General features: G+C 44.1%; 3 protein-coding genes across 10 annotated transcripts in view; 1 reads left to right on the forward strand and 2 right to left on the reverse strand.

Moving 5' to 3' along the window:
- The window catches only part of CDC25C (cell division cycle 25C), a 391,961-nt gene that overhangs the window by 336,997 nt on the left and 37,303 nt on the right, over positions 1-17,661 (reverse strand). The gene's annotated exons all lie outside the window — the stretch shown is intronic.
- On the forward strand, positions 4,640-10,629 carry LOC308466525 (nicolin-1-like). 6 transcript variants are annotated; one of them, XM_080987358.1, is made up of 7 exons: positions 4,640-5,120; positions 6,858-7,046; positions 8,084-8,197; positions 8,366-8,538; positions 8,864-8,935; positions 9,738-9,838; positions 10,093-10,629. In XM_080987358.1, exons 1-6 carry the CDS (start codon positions 4,992-4,994, stop codon positions 9,790-9,792), a joined length of 732 nt encoding a protein of 243 aa, XP_080843484.1. In that variant the 5' UTR covers positions 4,640-4,991; the 3' UTR covers positions 9,793-9,838; positions 10,093-10,629. The 6 variants fall into 6 exon arrangements, with proteins under 6 accessions (XP_080843484.1, XP_080843485.1, XP_080843483.1 ...); XM_080987359.1 differs by having other exon boundaries at positions 10,418-10,629; XM_080987357.1 differs by lacking the exon at positions 9,738-9,838.
- IP6K1 (inositol hexakisphosphate kinase 1) overlaps positions 11,188-17,661 on the reverse strand; it is a 30,550-nt gene continuing 24,076 nt past the window's right edge. For all 3 annotated transcript variants that reach the window (XM_080987264.1, XM_080987263.1, XM_080987265.1), the window contains exon 6: positions 11,188-16,825. In XM_080987264.1, the coding sequence (XP_080843390.1) occupies positions 16,319-16,825 (507 nt within the window). In that variant the 3' untranslated portion in view covers positions 11,188-16,318. The remainder of the gene's footprint in view (positions 16,826-17,661) is intronic.

The following is a 17,661-nucleotide window of genomic DNA, read 5'->3' on the forward strand; positions in this document are numbered from 1 at the left end:
CACTGCTTTTCAGTAGAGTCAGTTGATATATTAAACTCTGATTGGCTGAGTGCTAAGCAGTCACATGATAGATACATGCATGTGTGGGCTGGCTTTGTTCAAGTGCAGGCGGGGAAATAAACTTTATCCAACAGTACAATATCAAGGTGAATAATATCACTGGCCACATTGTAACCAAATAAAACAATAAAATGACGTGATAGACACGAATTATTAGAAAGCTACTAACTGCCAAACTGAAAATCTCTGAACTGCAAAAAAAGGCTATACCCATGTGTATTCCTTTGCATATGGGAAGCGATTTGCACCCAGAAGTAAGTAGATGCCCTGCACTGCCACCAACCTCAAGTTTTTGGATATATGGAAGTCTTTATGAAAGCAGGCTTACTCCTAGCACAAGAACAGGAGTGATTTAGCTCACTTCAGAAAGTAATTGTAACTCTTTAAGTATTTCTGCACACCAATGATACAGCTTTGTCTATTCATAAACCAGATGAAAGTAGTTTCGGATGCCTTATCGTCTTCCAAAGCAACTACTCTATTCCCAACTTAATAATGAAAAGCAAAATACCAATGGACAACAAAAGAGGTTTAAAGACACTCTCAAGGCAAATTGGGGAAAAAAATGTAGTATAAGCACTGATAGCTGGGAAACACTGGCCTGTGAGTGCTCCAACTGGAGAACACCTTTACCAAAGGTGCTGTGGACTTTGAAGAAGCACAAACTCAGGGCAAAAAGGAGAAACAAGCTAAGAGGAAGGCGCGTTTGGCAAACTCTCACCATGATCAACTCCTGCCTGGAAACCCATGTCCCCACTGTGGAAGGATGTGTGGATCTAGAACTGGCCTCCACAGTCACTTACGGAATCACTGTTAAGACTGTGTTCATGGAATACTATCTTACTTGGCTACCAGTGATCGCCAAAGAGAGAAGAGAGGTTAGCACTTGGGTCTCACTTTGTAAAAATATCTCCACTTGCTGTTTGAGGAAACCTACCTATCCAATGAGGTTATACATCTGAGGAACTGGGCTTTGGCCCATACACACTTGCACCAATATACATTTGTTAGTTTTCACAGTGCCACAAAACTCTTTGCTGTTTTTGCTGCAACAGACTTAGCACCTCTGGAATTCATCCCTGCAGTGGCATCTTTGGTAAAAGGGTGACCTCTTTTGAGAAAGCCTGGTACTGCACTTAGCAATCAAAGTCAACTCCCACTGGAATTCCTTCCCCTTGGTTATTAGACAGGTGTAGTCATTGTTGTCTCTTTGGTGCCTGACTTTCCTCTTTCAACAAGCCTTTAAGTGGAGGTCTTTCCCAGTCTGCATCTGTACTGGAATTGTTTTGAAAATATTCTTACTGTTTTATCACTTGTTGTTTGCCATCCTGGGTTCGTTTGGGAGGACAGGCAGGATATAAATTTAATACAAATAATAAATAAAATCATCATCATCATCTCACACTAATGACAGTTCATGCCACCCAGAAAGTATAAGAACAGGCTGCACTCCCTTCCATTCCACCCTTCAGAGCCTCCATAAATAACTGATTTGACTACTGGACTGAAATGTGCCTACAGTAGAAGGGTAAGCACGTTGAAAATTTACAGCAACATCTTTAACCTAGTGGTTGCCATCAACCAGAGTCACCATCCATTCAGCATGTTTTTAAGCTTATTTAAGAAAGGAGTTCTATTCCAACAGTTTCCTTTAAAAGGGGGGGGGGAGCTGCAGAGCTGGTTTGGTAAGGAAGGGGACTAAAGTTAGCCCTCACACCCCCTTTTGAACATTTTTGTCATAAACTGGCAGGACAAGGAGGAAGACGAGGATCCTGGTAAGGGGTGTAGCTGGGACATACCAGGGCAAGCAGGGGATGGGGAAGTAAGTACTGTACTCACAGGGTGATGGAGGATGGTGAAGACATGGAAGTCAATGCACAGGAACCAGAGCAGCAGGACCCATCGCCAGAGCCAGAGGGGCCCCAGTCTCCATGAACACAGTGGGCTCTGAGGCATAGGGAGCAGCAGGAGTGGCACTCCAGGAGGCTGAGGCAGGCAAGGGCCCACAGCCCAGCTCACTAGCTGGCCAGGTGGGGCTCACTAGCTCTGGGAGGAGGTGTGGTATTCATCGGTTGGAATAGGCTTGGAACAGGTGAAGGTCGCATGCCTCATCAAGCCAGATGCTGCAATCAACATGTAAAGTACAAAAAGCAAGCAGAGTTGAGGTGCTGTGTCTGCTCAACTGCCCATGTTGATGGGCCTCTATGGGATTGTGCTTTGACTCTGGACTGTATCCTGACTGCTGGACTTCAGACTTGACCCTGGACTGCATTTCCTGACTTTTGGACCTTGGACTTGACATACTGACTTGCTGCCAGGTAGGCGAGGGGTTCAGGACAATTTTTTGTCAGCTTCAAAAGAAAACAAGAAAAAAGCCCTGGCCTCTAAATCAGCATGGGTACTTGTGCACATGGCACCCATTTCTCATCCGCTTGGCAAAACTGCAGTAAACAATGCTTCTGAAATCCATCAACTCCTAGATCAGAGGTAGAGAACCATTTTCAGCTGCAGAGTCGCATTCCCTTCTGGGCAACTGGGCAGGGCGGGGCGGGGCGGGGGCACACACAACAGTACTAGATGAGGCGCAGAGGCAAATGGGGTAGAGCAATGAATGTAAACATCATCTTTTTACCACAGGCTAGTTTCTACACATAATCACACACGCACACTTCTGTCTTCCATCTAAGCGAGCAAGATGCATTATCAGCATAGTCATAGCCAAGGGGGGAACGGGGGGGGCAGCTGCCCCCATCACTAAAAAATCACTACAATTCAATAAAAATATGAGGTTGTGCCACCTAACAAAAGTCTGCCCCCCCTAACAAAAATCCTGGTTATGCTCATGATTATCACGAGTTCAAGGACACATTCCAGCCAAGCAAAACCACTCAAGGGAGATGCAAAGCTGGCACAGTTGTAGCTGTGGCTGGGAAGGGGTTGTAGCCTTAGGAGAATCACAAGGACCAGAGGTTCTTCAACCGTGTCCTAGATGGATCAGGATCCCCATTTATTATTACATATGATGTTCTAATAAGCAGTGTTTAGTTAACTGGGAATGAAGTGTAATTTTACTTCATCAAATTTATAGTCAGTTCTTCCTCCCAAAAGGGAGCCCAAGACAACTAATGACATAAAAATATGAATCATAATGGAAGTTAAAACAAAAATCAAAACAGCATTAAATGACATCTGTTAATACTTTCAATGCAGAAATGTATCACAAAACAACCTCTGAAAGGTCTGGGCAAATAAAAAGAGTTTTTAAAATTCATGTGATTGTGACCAGAGTGGAGGCTTGCCTGGTTTCCCCTGGGAGGGGGTTCCATAAACAGGGCACCGCCATCAGGAACACCCTGCTAATTCTGCTATCCTCCTTGTCACTCTCACCAATGGGATATTGAACAGGGCCTCTTCCTCTGATTGCAAACTCTGGGCTGGATTTTACTCCTTCAAGTACTATAGTCCCAAGTAATGTAGAGCGTTGTACACTAGTCATGATCCCTTTAACCAACAGCCAGCTCTGAGAATGGGGTTGATACGATTCCCCACTTACTATTCCATACAACAGCCAGGCAGTGGCAATCCGCACTAAAGTTGTTTCCAGACACTTTTTCAAGTGTAGCCCCATGCAAAGTGCATTGCAGTAGTCTAATGTATCTCATCATCTTTGAAATAGGGTGCTTTGGGTTTCAGAAGTGCAAATTACTGTGCCAGCTGAAGGACTGCAATGTCTAGTTGGCCTTTAACAAAGCAGACGTCTCTGGGAAGTTCTTTTCCCCTCCTCCTACACAAATACTTAACATGCTTTCCTTCCTCCTCCTCCTGATTCAGCTTCACTGCCAGCCTTTCCTGGGATCGAAAGGACAGTCCACAGTACTTCAGTGACGCATTCCAGCAGCCATGTTAGTGGCACCAAAGCAGCAACAGCAGTGAGTTTTGCACCATGTTAAAGGTTGGCAGATTGTGGCATAACCGTACTTTCTATAAAGCTGTCTGTATGCTCATTCAGGCCATTGGTCTGCTGTCCAGAACTGTTCGTTCTGCATAGCTTTCCAGAGTCTCAAGCAGAGGATTCTCAAGGATCCTTTAGCAGTCAGGAAAACACCCAAAAAACCTGTGTGCAGGAGGGGAGCCTGCTATTGCCCAGTTAGAATGGGGTGGGGCAAGATTTGTGAGTGAGGGTTGTTTTGTGTGACTAAAAAATTCCCCAAAAATCCACCTTCCAAAATAAATTACCCCAACACTGAACTTAGTAACTGTGTAACATACGCTAGCTAGTATGTGAAAGCCTATCCAGGCATATATATACTGTATATGTGTGTGAAGATTAGCTCATTTTATCTGTTTTTCATTGATAAGTCTTTTTGCTTTAATGTCCCCCGCTTAGAGGGTTTATATTATTATTAAGCGGTTTATACATTCTCCTGAGTAAACGAATAAACTCTCCTCATAAAATGCCGCCTCAAAGAGCGCAATTCAAGGCGTAGTTGCTGTACTGCGAATTGGAATAGCGCTGTATCCTTCCGCCCATTCCCCCCAGGTAAAAGGAGCGCCGCCTCGCTGCTTCCGCACTTTCGAACACCGCAACCTGATAGGCGGGCGGGAATTCCCCGCAACCTCCAATAGCCTTCCCGGCCTACTCTCCCTTCCCGGACAAAGGACCGAACCGCGGTTGTTTCCATGGAGATTTCGAACGCCTTCGCGTCACGTCCTCCTTTCCCAGATCAGGGCTCGTTTGTGGACGAGAGTTTCGCGCGCTCCCAGAACGCTCCCCCCCAACCCCCTGAGTAAAGGGGTTTTAAGGGCGCAGGCCCCCCCCCCCAGGAGGCCACTGGGTGGGCAGGCGCGCCCGCTGCCGCCATTTTGGCCGTGAAAGCGGCGAGACGGGAGGAAAGGAAGGAAGTGGGGCCGAGGCGGCTTTCCCAGGGGACATGGCGCGCGAGGCTGCTCAGTACACGGTCAGAAACGCGGTCGCCGCGCAGGTGGACGGGCAAATGTGGTCCTGGCGATCCGGTGCGTCAGTGATCGACGTGCTGCTGCCTCGCCGCCGGCCCTTCTTCGTAAGTGCGAGGGGCGCCTTCAGCCTCCCGAAGTCCCATCTTGCTCCGACCTTTCCCTCGTGTCCCTGAGTAGGGAGCGAGAAGCTGAAGCTGTTTTCCGTTGGAGAATCCGGTGGATCCTGGACCTTCTGCGCCCAAAACGTGGTCTCTCTCGCTCTCTTTCATCAAGCTTACGGCCCTGCTCGTCTTAGCAGCCCCCCACCCCACCCCCGCATATTACACAGCACTCAATGGTGATAGTAGAGGGAGAGGAAACCTCATTTTCCCAGTGACAAAATATTAAGGAGGAAATGTCATTTTTTTGAAAAACCATACAGGCAGGGGAGTGCGAGTGGAGCAAATGCCATAACAGATGTATTGTACAGCAAATGACTTGGGAAGGCCCTCAGGGACACAGAGATGCTTCCATAGCACTCAACATAGCACTCAATCTGACTTCATGTTCAGGAGTGATACCTGTCACTCCTTATTTTCCTAATAAGCTTGTGAAATTGGTCCCTGCCTTTCGCAGTGTAGATGTGGAATTGATGTAGAGACACTGATTTGCACAAGACCCCCACCCCCAGTGACAGCAGTTGGGTGTACATTAGGTCAGCAAAGCACAGGAAGTATTACTGAGAACATGTCTCCCCACCGCCACCTAGTCGGTTGGCAGAGTAGTGTTGGTACAATGACAAGTCCCACTTGTGGCAATTAATAATTAATAATAATAATAATAATGACTATTATTATTACTACTACTACACCCCCCCCCCCTTATAACACATCTCATGCAAGAGGCTGATCTCTCAGAACCATCTCCAACCCATCATTCAGTTGTGGATAAACTTACTTGACTAGGAGAAGATAAAGGATAGTAGCAGGATATTGAACTTCAAAATCAAATGACCACATGTTTCAGGTTATTTTCCAAAGCAGAACCGGATGACCGAGCTCCACAATTAACCCACTGCCCTGACCTGCAGAACTTTTTACTATCTTCCTGGTCATCAGATCTATTATTTAATGTGCAGAGAGGTTTCAATAGTGTCCTTTCTCAGTTGAGCTGCATGGATTGGCTGGGGCTGTCTGTTAGTATAATGTGTGTGTGCATGCTAGAGTATGTGTACAAGACTATGGGGTGGCTACATCTACTTTTCATGACACCCACCACTGGCCAACAGCCAGAGGGTTAGCCAAGGGTAAATTCAGCTCCTATGGGAAAATAAAGATTAGCCACTCCTGTCCTAAGAAAAACAGTTTACCCACTACAGCTACTGGCTTGTGAATGCAGCAAAGATTACCCAACCTACCTGAAACAGTAGACCCAATAATGTCCTCTTCCATAGAGTTGTCTGGTTCAGTTGAACAGCCATCAACATAAGCATTAAGAATTGTCAAGCGACATTTTTCTGAAATTGCTTCAGCAGCAAAAAGCCCTCAAGTAGCTGACCTTGTGTTCTCTTATTGCTTACCCTCCATCTTTTCTCTCAAGAAGGTACAAGTCCTGGATAGAATGTTTGGGGTGACTGGAGGGTGGATATTTCTGCTCTAGCACCCGCTCCCCAGGTTTTCACCATTTTAAGCCCAGTAGAATGGAAGTTACAGCAGAAAACCTTTTCCATCAAGTTCTGCTGTTACTGTTTGCACAGTTGGTTGCTGTTTTGATTTTCCAAATGTAAGGCACAGGCTGCTTGCTTGTTAATAATTATTTTATGCAGAGGGAGCTGTGTAATTAACTGACAGCCTTGTTTTCAGTTACAGGAAATTGTGTTCAGGAATTATTACACAGCTTTCTTGACTGTGCGGATGCAGCAACAAAACTTCACAAACAAGGGAAGGAAAAGCCGCTCCAGCTGGGTCACCTGCTTACGTAATTATTGCCTGATGCCCAACCCACACACAGAGGAAGGCTCCCAGGATTACTTCTGTTTCTCTAGGAATCAGGTTAGGATAACCGGGCTCCACTGGGAGCTGGAGGTGAAAGGCCAGTGTATTGCTTCCTTTCTATTCATTTATAAACAGCTCACTTGGCAGACTGCAGTCTTTTTCTCTAGGGAGCAATCTCTGTGGTAACTGATATTGCACTTGAAATGCAAGATCTAAAATCTGACGAAGCTCTCTTTTCAAGACAGTGCTTTTACAGGAGGATGCCTCAGCTGTGGCTGTTACAGAGGTGGAGCAGTTGGGAGCACGTGCTCATTGCAAAGTGCAAAGTTGAGCCCCTAGAGCACTACTTACCAAGCAGCTTTTATTCTGAACCTGTGTTCCTTTGTACTTTCACTACAGCTGGCTCTCGTTCCCCACACTTATAGGAACTGTACGTTAAACATCCTCAAAAAAGTACCAGTTTAATTATTAATATGGGATAAGTGCAATGTTTATGTCCAGATTTCCCACTCCCCTCCCGCACACTGCTTAGTAGATGGGGACTGCCAGTGCCATTAGTAGCTACTCCTACATCCCCTTTAGCTTTAAGAAAAACTTCTGAGGGAATGGTGAAGATACAACTTACAGCAAGAGCTTCTCCCTTGAAAATGTTTTCCAGTTCTATTCTTGAACAATATATTGTCCATTAATGCCAACCATATAAGGCCAGGTGGTTTCTGATACAGCTCTTAGGACTATGCACTAGTCAACTGAAGGCTTATCCATGCATCTATTTATTTATGAAGTGATTCTTACTGCACCCCAGCATAAGTGCTCTTAGGGCAGCTAATAAAGCCAGACATTCTCTCCATCCTCACAACAGCCCTGTGATGTAGAGGATGCTGAGAAATAGTCATTCTTCCAAGGTAACCCAGTGAGTCTCATGGCTGAATACAGATTTGAACAGTCCCAGTCCAGCACTCTTACCACTTCATAAATGGACCGAAGGAACTCCAGCACCTGCAATGACTCCATACGTTAGTCTTGTTTCAAGTGTCTTGTCAGCAGTTGTTGCAGGTGTTCATTTTTTTAACAGCGTACATTAATTCTTTTAGATGCTTTGCAGTGTGGATCGGGCGATTGCCATGCGGTTGATTCTGCGCCAGCCTTCTCCAACATGGCTGCGTTTCAGTATTGAAGAGCTACAGCTCTGCCCTGGAGACCAAGAGGTGTGTACATTGCCATCTCCTTCAGGCACTCTTTCCCAGATCCACAGGGCCAGTGTTCCCTGTGTCTTACGACAAATGAACTAACAGCAGAGGCTGGGACTAAATATAACATTCTTCAGAGGGAGCCAAGATGGTTAGCTGATGTTAGTCTCTCTCTGCAACACCTAGATCCCTAGCTGTGATCCATGGTTGCCAGGCCAACTCTCTCTCTTACCCACACTGGATGGCATCAGCAAAGATTTGCAGTGGGATCAGAAACATCAAGCAGCTACGTCAGAGCACCCAGCAATACCACTTCTATGTATTTGTGATACTAGGAAAGACAAGAAAGCAGTATGGAGGTATGTGTCTGCCTGCCTGCGAGTGGAAACTTATAGATTTCCTGCATCAGAAGGAAGCTGGATTTGCTGGCATCTGAGGTCCCTTCCAACTCTGTGATTCTACGAAATCATTTTCAAAGTAGCCCTCATTGATCTTAGGGGCACATACATAAATTAGGTTCAGGTTTTGTTTGACACATGCCTGGAAATCCCTTTCCCATGCAGGCAAGCTGGTCTGCAAGTCAAGATGAAGAATGGCAGTAGTTTGTTGACCTACCCAGGGTGAGGGGCAGGGGGAGGCAAGGCTTTCCCCCCCAACTTTGTTTTGTCTTTTAACCCACTGTAGAACTTGCAGAAAGGTTTCTCTGTCTGACTCCCACATCCATCACCCAAAGTCTGGCCAGGAAACCTTTGTTTGGTAAGTAGAGTCAGTAAAATAGGACACTTAGCTTAGAAAAGAGGTCCCAAAATGTCTGGATCCAGGGACATAGTTGGAAATCTAAAAAACTTGTGGGCACAAAATGTCCATTGCCTGGAAGAACATGCAATGCTCAGAAACTTCTCCCCCAGCAATAGGCGAAAAGCCTACACAGTCCCCAGATGAACATAAGACAAAACAGGCCTCACAACAAAAATGCAAAAACCCCTCATTTAATATATGGGGGGCATGGGCACCAAATTGGAGACCCCAGCTGTAGAAAGACTAGAAAAAACTGTGTGCCATATAGCTCAGTTGTTAGGCAGGACTTGACCATTATTGATGGGCTGCATGGTGTGCAGGCCTGTGAGTCCTCTGCACTAAAAAAAGTTCAGCATCCCAAGAAGGTAAATCTTTTAACCTGCATAAAATATGTATATTTGCATGAAATTTTATTTTTCAAATGCTGCTTTATATTTTCTATTTTGCATAATGTATCCTGACTTTGTAAGTAGGCTAAGGAACCACGCAATCTACTGGAACCTTAACCTGTAGCTACTGGAAATCTGAGATTTTTGCAAGCATTGCCCACACACTTTCAGAGTATATCTTCACAGTCATAAGGGTTGGAAATTTGCTGTTATAAAACATTCTCAGGAAGCTGAACACTGCATCCCATGTGACATGCTATATTCACACAGAATCGTAGCAGTAATGTGAGACACATCAACTGTTGGGGTGGTAGTTGAACCAGGTAGGAGATAAATAGCTGCCCTTCTCAACAACAGTCTCTTCCTTTCAGGAGTTCCCCAATGCTAACCAAGAGTTTTCAGAAGTCCAGTAAATGTGGGTGCTAACGGAGATACTTCAAACCAGCCAGCAGTGCAGATCAGGCATTTCAATGTTAGTTGACAACTGTTTCTATTTTCTACCAGAAAAGTAAGGTGCAGCAGGTATTCATTGAAGGGATTTCTGATGTTGGCTGGGCTTTAAGTTGCAACATGCATAGCTGTGAAATACGTCACTGAGCTTCCTAGGAATCACTATAAGGAAAGATTCACAAAGGGAAAGGGAGAATGCTCAGCTCCTACTCTTTAAACTTGAGCAAGTGCAGTGTTTTTGCCAGAAACGGACTACTGTTTGTGTTTTTGTTTCAGGTGGATGGCTGTTATTATAGTAGCCTCTTCTCCTACACACAAGTTTTCCAAGCACTAGAATCTGGCACATTTCTTAGGAATGGCACTGTTGTATGCAGATTGGTGCAAAGATGCTACTAGAAAAAGATGAGGAATCCATCCATGTTGGTTTCCTTCCCCTTTTAGAGCTGCTAGATGTAGCCTCATCCAGTGGATCTGGAGGACCTTGCCATTTGAAATGTTGTATAATTTAGTGCAAGAAAAGAATGAGTTGTATCTTAAGTTCCTTTCTGGGGTTTCATCAGCTGAACTCTTTCTGACTACTCTTCTGGATATGCTTTTGCAGTTCCATAAAGTCCCTTACTACAGCAGAGAAATGTGTCCAGCTTCACAGAATAGCTCAACATTAGCTGATTTATCCCACGTCTTCCATCCTTTAGTCACATCCTTTGTTCTTTTCTCCTCCTAATTTGAAAGCACTTTCTCTTGGTGCGGCCACAAAAGTAGAAAGGAATGTTAATGGTGTGAGTTGCTAAATAAATGCATTTATTAAGCTTGTTTCCAGACTAACTTTTTAAAAAAGTTTTGAAATAATAATGGGAACTGCTCCAACATAACTTCAGTTTAGTAAGGCTGTATTTGCAGTTGAACATGGACTAAATATTTACATTAAACAGCTGACATTTGTGAACCATTTTTAACTCAGCTTTGTGTGAGATGAGCCCCATTAAAATAACATTTCCCCCCAAGGGCAAAATAACAAGTACTAGTGCCTAGAAGTAATCTCCTAAAGTCTTACAAAACTGGAGGAAGAAACAGAAAATATGTTAAAGTGAAAGAAAGCCAGCCAGAGATTTCATGGTTGTGTGTAATCTCATGCAGTTCCTAGGCAGTCAAATTCACATCCATCTTGCACCCGTTCTCCCCGGACCCAGCCATACTGGGATGGCTATGCACATGATTATGTATTTTGTGGTTTTACATTTTGATTTTATTCTGTGAACTGCCCTGAGACCTCTGGGTATAGGGTGGTATATAAATTCAATTAATAATGTGAACTAGGTTATTAAGCCCAGTGGAGTGAAAAAGACCCATAAAAGACACTTGTCCCTCAGCTAAATGTCTAGCAGTTTATTTATATACACATAGGACTTTTTATACACAACAGGAGAGCTAGGGATGCAGTGTATGGAGTACAGATACTGTTATTTCTCATGCCCAAAAGCTTGACTTGGCCCAACAAAATGGCACTGGAATAGACTATGAAAAATATACAAGAAGTTTGTAATGCAATGCTGCGTCCCTCCCAGACAAGTCAAAATGGACAGATAGGAACCATTCCTGTAGGGTGCAGTACTGCTCCCTGCTCTCATAGTAACATTTCTTCCCTTTCTGGCAGTTCTCATAGAGACCATTCTGCACCTAGACTTTTCAAAGTATAAAAAACAACATTTTGCTCCTGAGATAAGCATGCAATAGTAAGTACAAATACAACCAACCAAAGTCTGAACCTGACTTGGATGACTCTTTCCAGACTTGCTGTAAAACAAGCAAAATACATAGGCCTATAGTCTCTCTCTCCCCACAGTCAAAAAGCAGTCCATGAAACCACCAAAGCTTGTCTCTCCTTTTAAACCCAAATGGTCATAATATTCTGTGGTGACCCTTTCACAGCAAGCAATAAAAGCAGGTTCCCTTGCACTTGTGCAGAGCAGCATATGCCCCCAGGTTGCACCTCCACATTTTTATACCAATAGCAGCAAAATGTGTATTCAGGTGCACTCCAAGGGTTCATGGCAAGTTGCTGGTGTAACTCTCAGTGAGATAACTGGCTAGCTAAAGCATCTTCCCCCCAAGCAGAAACTAGTATTTCTGACCTAAAACTACACCATCAAACCCAACCTGTAAGCAGCAGGCAGGCAGGCAAATGTGATCTAGTCTGATTTGTGGTTTGGTCCTCTGAAGAGGGGCAGGATTGATATGGAAACATAGCTGCACGTGTGTTAGGCTAGGGAAATTAAAACTGACATTCAGCCTCTTTCAACAGAAGCCCGGCTACATTTCTTCCACAGACTTCCTTCAGGTGCAGGACAGATATGGTTAAGAGTTGAATACCTTCCCCGCGTGACACACAGTGGGCCTTCTTTGGGGTCATCTAGACTGAACATTATCCAAAGTGCAACTCTCCATCATTCATAGGGAAATATTTGAGCCGATATTTCTGAAATGTCATGCAGCAGGTCCAGGCTACAAAGGTGCTAGTAAAGAGAAGGTGGCTCGTATTCCAACTGAAAGGGCAAGATCAGTTATTGACAAAAAGCACAGTGCAGTAATAACCTCTAGGTGAGGAGGAAGAGACACTTTCAAGGCAGCAGCTGCCGCCAATACAAAATAAATCCAAGTGCTTATCTGGTGAACTCTCATTTGGCCCTTAATGAAAAGGAACCCCTTACAGTGTGCATTCACCAACACTAGCAGTTCCTATGTATTGCTAGAGAGATAGCTGGCTATGTATTCCAGAAGGCTGAAAAGCTGATTCATCATCTACATGAAGGCAACTACACAGTACGTGCAAAGTCCTGCTAAAGGAATCAACACTACTGGACATAAAGTGTCAGCAAGCTGTAAGGGCAACAAACAGGATGTGCTGCTCCAGGAGGAACAGATTGGAAGGATTATTTACATGAGTGTCCAGCAGAGGACCTGAATGTATACAATGCATACAAAATGGCTTTGTTGGACCCAGCGTCCAGAGCAGCACCTGCTTTACAAAAGCCGTATGCTCAGTCTCTCACCACTCACCCTTGTCTAGGCATTTTAATGAGCTAAAAACTACTAAAAAGCAACATCCCAGTCTGAAACTACAGGTGAAAGGAGTCAAGTTGCTTTATGTTTAGTTCCTCAAAGCTAACCCCATGTCATCTTCAGCTATTTTATTTTGCAAAATTATTCTAGAGAACTTCATGACACTTGCAATATAGCTTCCAGTTCTGTAACAACACCTCTAAAATGAAATAATAAGCCTAATTATCTTGAAGGATTTTACAGATAATGAGGTAGAACAGGGAAGTAGCATGTTTGCACGATTGCGTCCAATGACAGGTGCCTTTATGGCAAGGTGAATGGCTGCAGTGTAACAACAAATGCTGGGTCTACCTCTGTAAATACATTGCCCCATTTATATATCAAAACAGAGTGGGACAATGTACTGTACAAAAGCCATTAGACAAACAAGCTTGTTTTGGGTAGATTCAATTCATTCTGTTTCAGGGCAGAAGAGGGCAAAGGGGATGCACTCAAACATGTGTGACCTGCTTGCCTGAGACCCGAGACCTTTTTCTCTGGCAAGATGCAAGTCTGAAGAAACAGTTAACCAAACAGTTGGAAGGAGAGCTGCTGAAGGCAAATATTCTAGTTCATACCTTCTGCTCTGTCATGTTTTACTTGGTGCCTTTTAGAAGGCACTTTTACTCTGCAGAGTTGCTTTCAATCAAAAGCAAATGTCAAGCTGCAGAAACTGATTTTTGCTGCACGCCCAAAGGGATGGCTTAGAAATAACTCTCTGCAACGAAATCCATTTAAATTTATCTGCCCTGACAGCATGGGTACTTCTCTAACAAACCCTCTAGATGCTTCCGTACAGAGTTTTGCCAGTACATCTCAATTTCAGCTACTCTAACACCAACAGACTACACACAAGCACGTGTGTGCACATGCAGGCACAAACAGCCCTGCAAGAGGCAACATACAGGCTTGCATCAAACAGAGGAGCATGTTAGTCAAATTAGTTCAATTTGTACTCTGAGCTGGTGGCAAGCAGACCTCTACTAGGAAAAGGCAAATCCCTTCAGACATGCAAGGTGCTCAAGTATGAAGAACAGTCACATCCACGTCCCGTTGCTTAACTTGAAGTTAAAGAAATGAACTTGGAAAGCTTATTGCTATTGAACAAGACTGTGCTTTGCAGTTACGCTGTCTGAAAACTAACCACAATGCTAAAATACCAACAAAACCAAGTCCTTTAATATTTTTGGTTCCTTACGGAGCAAACAGTTATTAGCAACATGAAAACAAAACCTGGCAACAGGAAGGAGAAATGCTATTTACAAGCTCTGGAACTTATGATGAGAAGTTCAGAATGGTCCAGATTTTTTTTAAATGAAAAAAAAAAAATCAAAATGGTGCAATCATTAGAACAGGAAGAAGACGACTCTTTAGAGTGATTTTCTGTATTTTCAGTGTTACTTAAGTAGCTGGTAGAGGGATAAAGATTACAAAGTTAAAAACAATATTGAAAGATCCTGTTTATCCAAAACAATACCAAAATTTTGATGCCTCAAAACCATTCTGAAGACTTCAAAAGCTAGGCTCAACAGAAAGCAAACCTGTTCCCTTAAATTCTGGGAATCAAAGATAACGTTGGGGAAATGGCATTGCTCTTTTCCCTGTGAAAATGCCTCTCGTTACAGAGGCAATATCTAATACTAATTTCTAAATTGGTCAATGCACAACGGTTGCTCCCCCACCTGCCCTTCAGAACATTCAGCACTGAGTCAACTGCAAATACCTGCTGGCACGAGAGGGGGTTCCATCAGCAGCTCCTTGATGAAAGAACCAATACTTTCAAGACAAACCAGTGAAGTTCATACTCGCCCAAAAGGGAGGCACAGATTCAGCACAGGAGCTTTGGGGCAAATGCTACCCCATTACAAGAGCATCTAGTAGTAGAGGTTTACGACAATTGTGGTCAACTTTAATGCCTTGCCATTAGTTCCCTATGGTAGTAAATCACCTCCCCAACAAAGTGCATGTCCAAGAAGTCGAGTGCATTTGTGTATACTAGGCCTGGTCCTAATTAGAGCAACTAGCCTCCAAGGTCCATAGAACAGCACTTAGGGCCACCACTGCCACCAAGAACTGCAAATTGTGATTAATCACGCAGTGAGCTAATGCTGTCAAGATTAATGCTACAAGCCACCAACACCTCAGCCCACGCAACAGAATCCCATATACATATGTGGGGCCAGAACGTGGCACAGCTGCATTCAACCCGTCACAAAGTGGAGGAACAAGGCTGGAAACACCAACTCCCTGAGGTGAAAACAAGCACAGGTGGCAATACATTAAAAGCCAGACAGACGCTTCCCTCCACAAATCAGGACAGTTTCTGAAAATAAAGACGCCTACTTTTCTCATCAATTACCCCACACAAGTATTTTATTATTGTGGGCGGAACATGTATGGAAGTGTGCTGTCTTGCTAGGAAGCCTCCCTGGAAGGAAGGAAAAAGGAAAACTGCAACGAAATATGGTGCTTGTATCTGAACGAGGTCGGAAAAGAGACTATTTTATCTACAAAATGGAAAGACGCATGGGTGGGGTGAGGGGGAGTTGGCACCTGATAAACATCATTAGTTTCACAAATGCAGCAAGGGATCAACATGAATATGCTATTAACACTATCCTTAGCCAGCTGAACTCTCCCATGAAGTTCTTGACCAAGACAGCATTGTGAACACCTGACTGGGCCTTTCTGGAATTAGGAGAGTTTCTATCAATGTGCAGGAAATGGTGAAGGGAGGTAGGCCAGCTTCATCAATGGGGTGCAAAGCAAAACCATTAAAGCACTGCACTAGTTTTCCTTTGGTCATTTATTTCCCCATTTGGGATGATCTGATAATGCCCAGATTGGAGAAGATAAATGAAGTATCATCTGTACCCTCTAGAAGAGTCTCTCACATCTGCTCAGGGGCAGCAACAGCAGAGAGGAGTATGTGCAAATCATGTGCCTCGATCAGCCCCATAAGTAATGTTAGCTTGTATCTGAAGGCCCTTTCCAAACAAAAGAAGAGAGGTTCAAACCACTGGTTCTCGATGGAAGGCTGACGAGGAAGAGGGACACTGGAATCCCAAAATCTACACCACTTGACCATCACCCCTCTTCTTTCCCATGGGGTCAGTCTCCACATTCCTAACAGACATGATCACAGGGCTGTATTGAACAAATGCAACGCCCTAGATATAAATGCCCAATACTGGGGTCCATGGGGTTTGTTTCTCCTGCAAGAAGTCCAGGCCAGGATAGTCAAAGCCATTTTGCCAGGATCGTCCAGGATATTGTGTCCTTTGATGTTAAACACACTGGAGCAACAGAATATTTTCAAAGCAGCAGTCTGCTTTTTCTGTAGGGGTGGTGGTCCTGTCTGTTTCTATCAATGAGGGACAAACTTGAGGAGCCCAGCCCAAGGCTACTGGTTCTCATCCCGCATCTGTTCCATTATGTTGATAAGGCTCTCTAGTCCAAACACATACCCCATGTCAGGGCCATCATGTACAGTGGGATCATCTCGAAAGCCTTTGAATGTGCTGTGTGCAAAGTCTATCATACGTACATCTACCTTGGGCTGGAAACTGACTGCCTCTGTGCTGCTGGCATCTTGTAGGCTCTCTGGGAGAGAGATGTCCACTTGTTTCAGGCGCATCTCTGCCCTGCGCTCCATATATGTCTCCGACCGGTTGTCCTTCCCATCATAGATGATGAGCAAGGAGCTGGAGTAGAAGCGATAGGAGGCCTGCCTCTCCAGTACAGACTTCAGGCTTTGCAGTTTGCTAAGGATGGGCTCAAACAGGTCCTTTCGTAGCTCTACTCCATTGTGCAGATACTGGTAGAGGGCATTGCGAAAACCTTCAATGGAAAGACCTCTGCCGTAGTATTTATTCCTGCACAAATAATGGCCTGTATCCAGCTGATATACCTATGATAGAAAAAAGTCATACATTAGTCTACAAAGAACAGTCAAACGTGTACTGCATGAAGCTACAAAGCAGTAACGATCAGCTATGCTTTTCTGCAGTAGCTCATGGAAGCCTTTGCATCGTCATGAGAATTGTTAAAAAAAGAAGCATCAAACTAGTTCTAGTCCCTGCTGTGCCAAATTAAAACATTACAAGGACTCGGTTCTCCATAGGTTAGGACACATTCCAGAGTCAGAACAACCAAAGTGGAGCAGGACTCAAGCACACTTAAAGAGGAAGAAGTAGACTAGCAGCCAAATTAAAAATGGTAAACCTCAACAGTGTGCCTTTGTTGTATCCTCAAAGAATTCTGAAAGATTGTACATTATGCTGGCAAGGTGTTAAGATATGGGTGGAAGCTTGGGTACTCCCATATAAGAGAAAAGTCTCTTCAATTTCCTTCCTAAATATGATACAGTATAACTGGACACTGTATAACACCCTGCTGGATAAAGTAGCCCAAAAGAAAATTCCAGGCTGGCTAAATGCCTCGTGTTAAACAATAATTGTTTGGAGCACCCTTGTTGCTGAATAAAACACCCTGAGCAAAATTATAATTAATATTACATTTATTTATACCCCGCCTTTTTTCCTGATGGGACTCAAGGTGGCTCAAGTCACAGAAATCAACATTTCCTTCAAAATAAGTCCAAATGCCGCTTGATGCAGAATCATGGCTGTCAGTAAAATTAGTAGGATATTTTAATAAAAGCAAGGTACGTATTTCAAATGACCACCATCCAGCAGGGGGCACCAGCATCCATGTTATGAAGGCATGCTAAACCAACAGGAGAGT

Source organism: Podarcis pityusensis (assembly GCF_964106645.2).
Source record: "Podarcis pityusensis genome assembly, chromosome: 2".
Lineage (NCBI taxonomy): Eukaryota > Metazoa > Chordata > Lepidosauria > Squamata > Lacertidae > Podarcis > Podarcis pityusensis.

Coding starts and splice junctions, on each gene's coding strand:
- LOC308466525 (XM_080987357.1), top strand. CDS start 4,992: ATGGCGCGCGAGGCTGCTCAGTACACGGTCAGAAACGCGGTCGCCGCG. Junction 5,121..6,857: donor CTCGCCGCCGGCCCTTCTTC/GTAAGTGCGAGG, acceptor CCTTGTTTTCAG/TTACAGGAAATTGTGTTCAG. Junction 8,198..8,365: donor TCTGCCCTGGAGACCAAGAG/GTGTGTACATTG, acceptor TGCAACACCTAG/ATCCCTAGCTGTGATCCATG.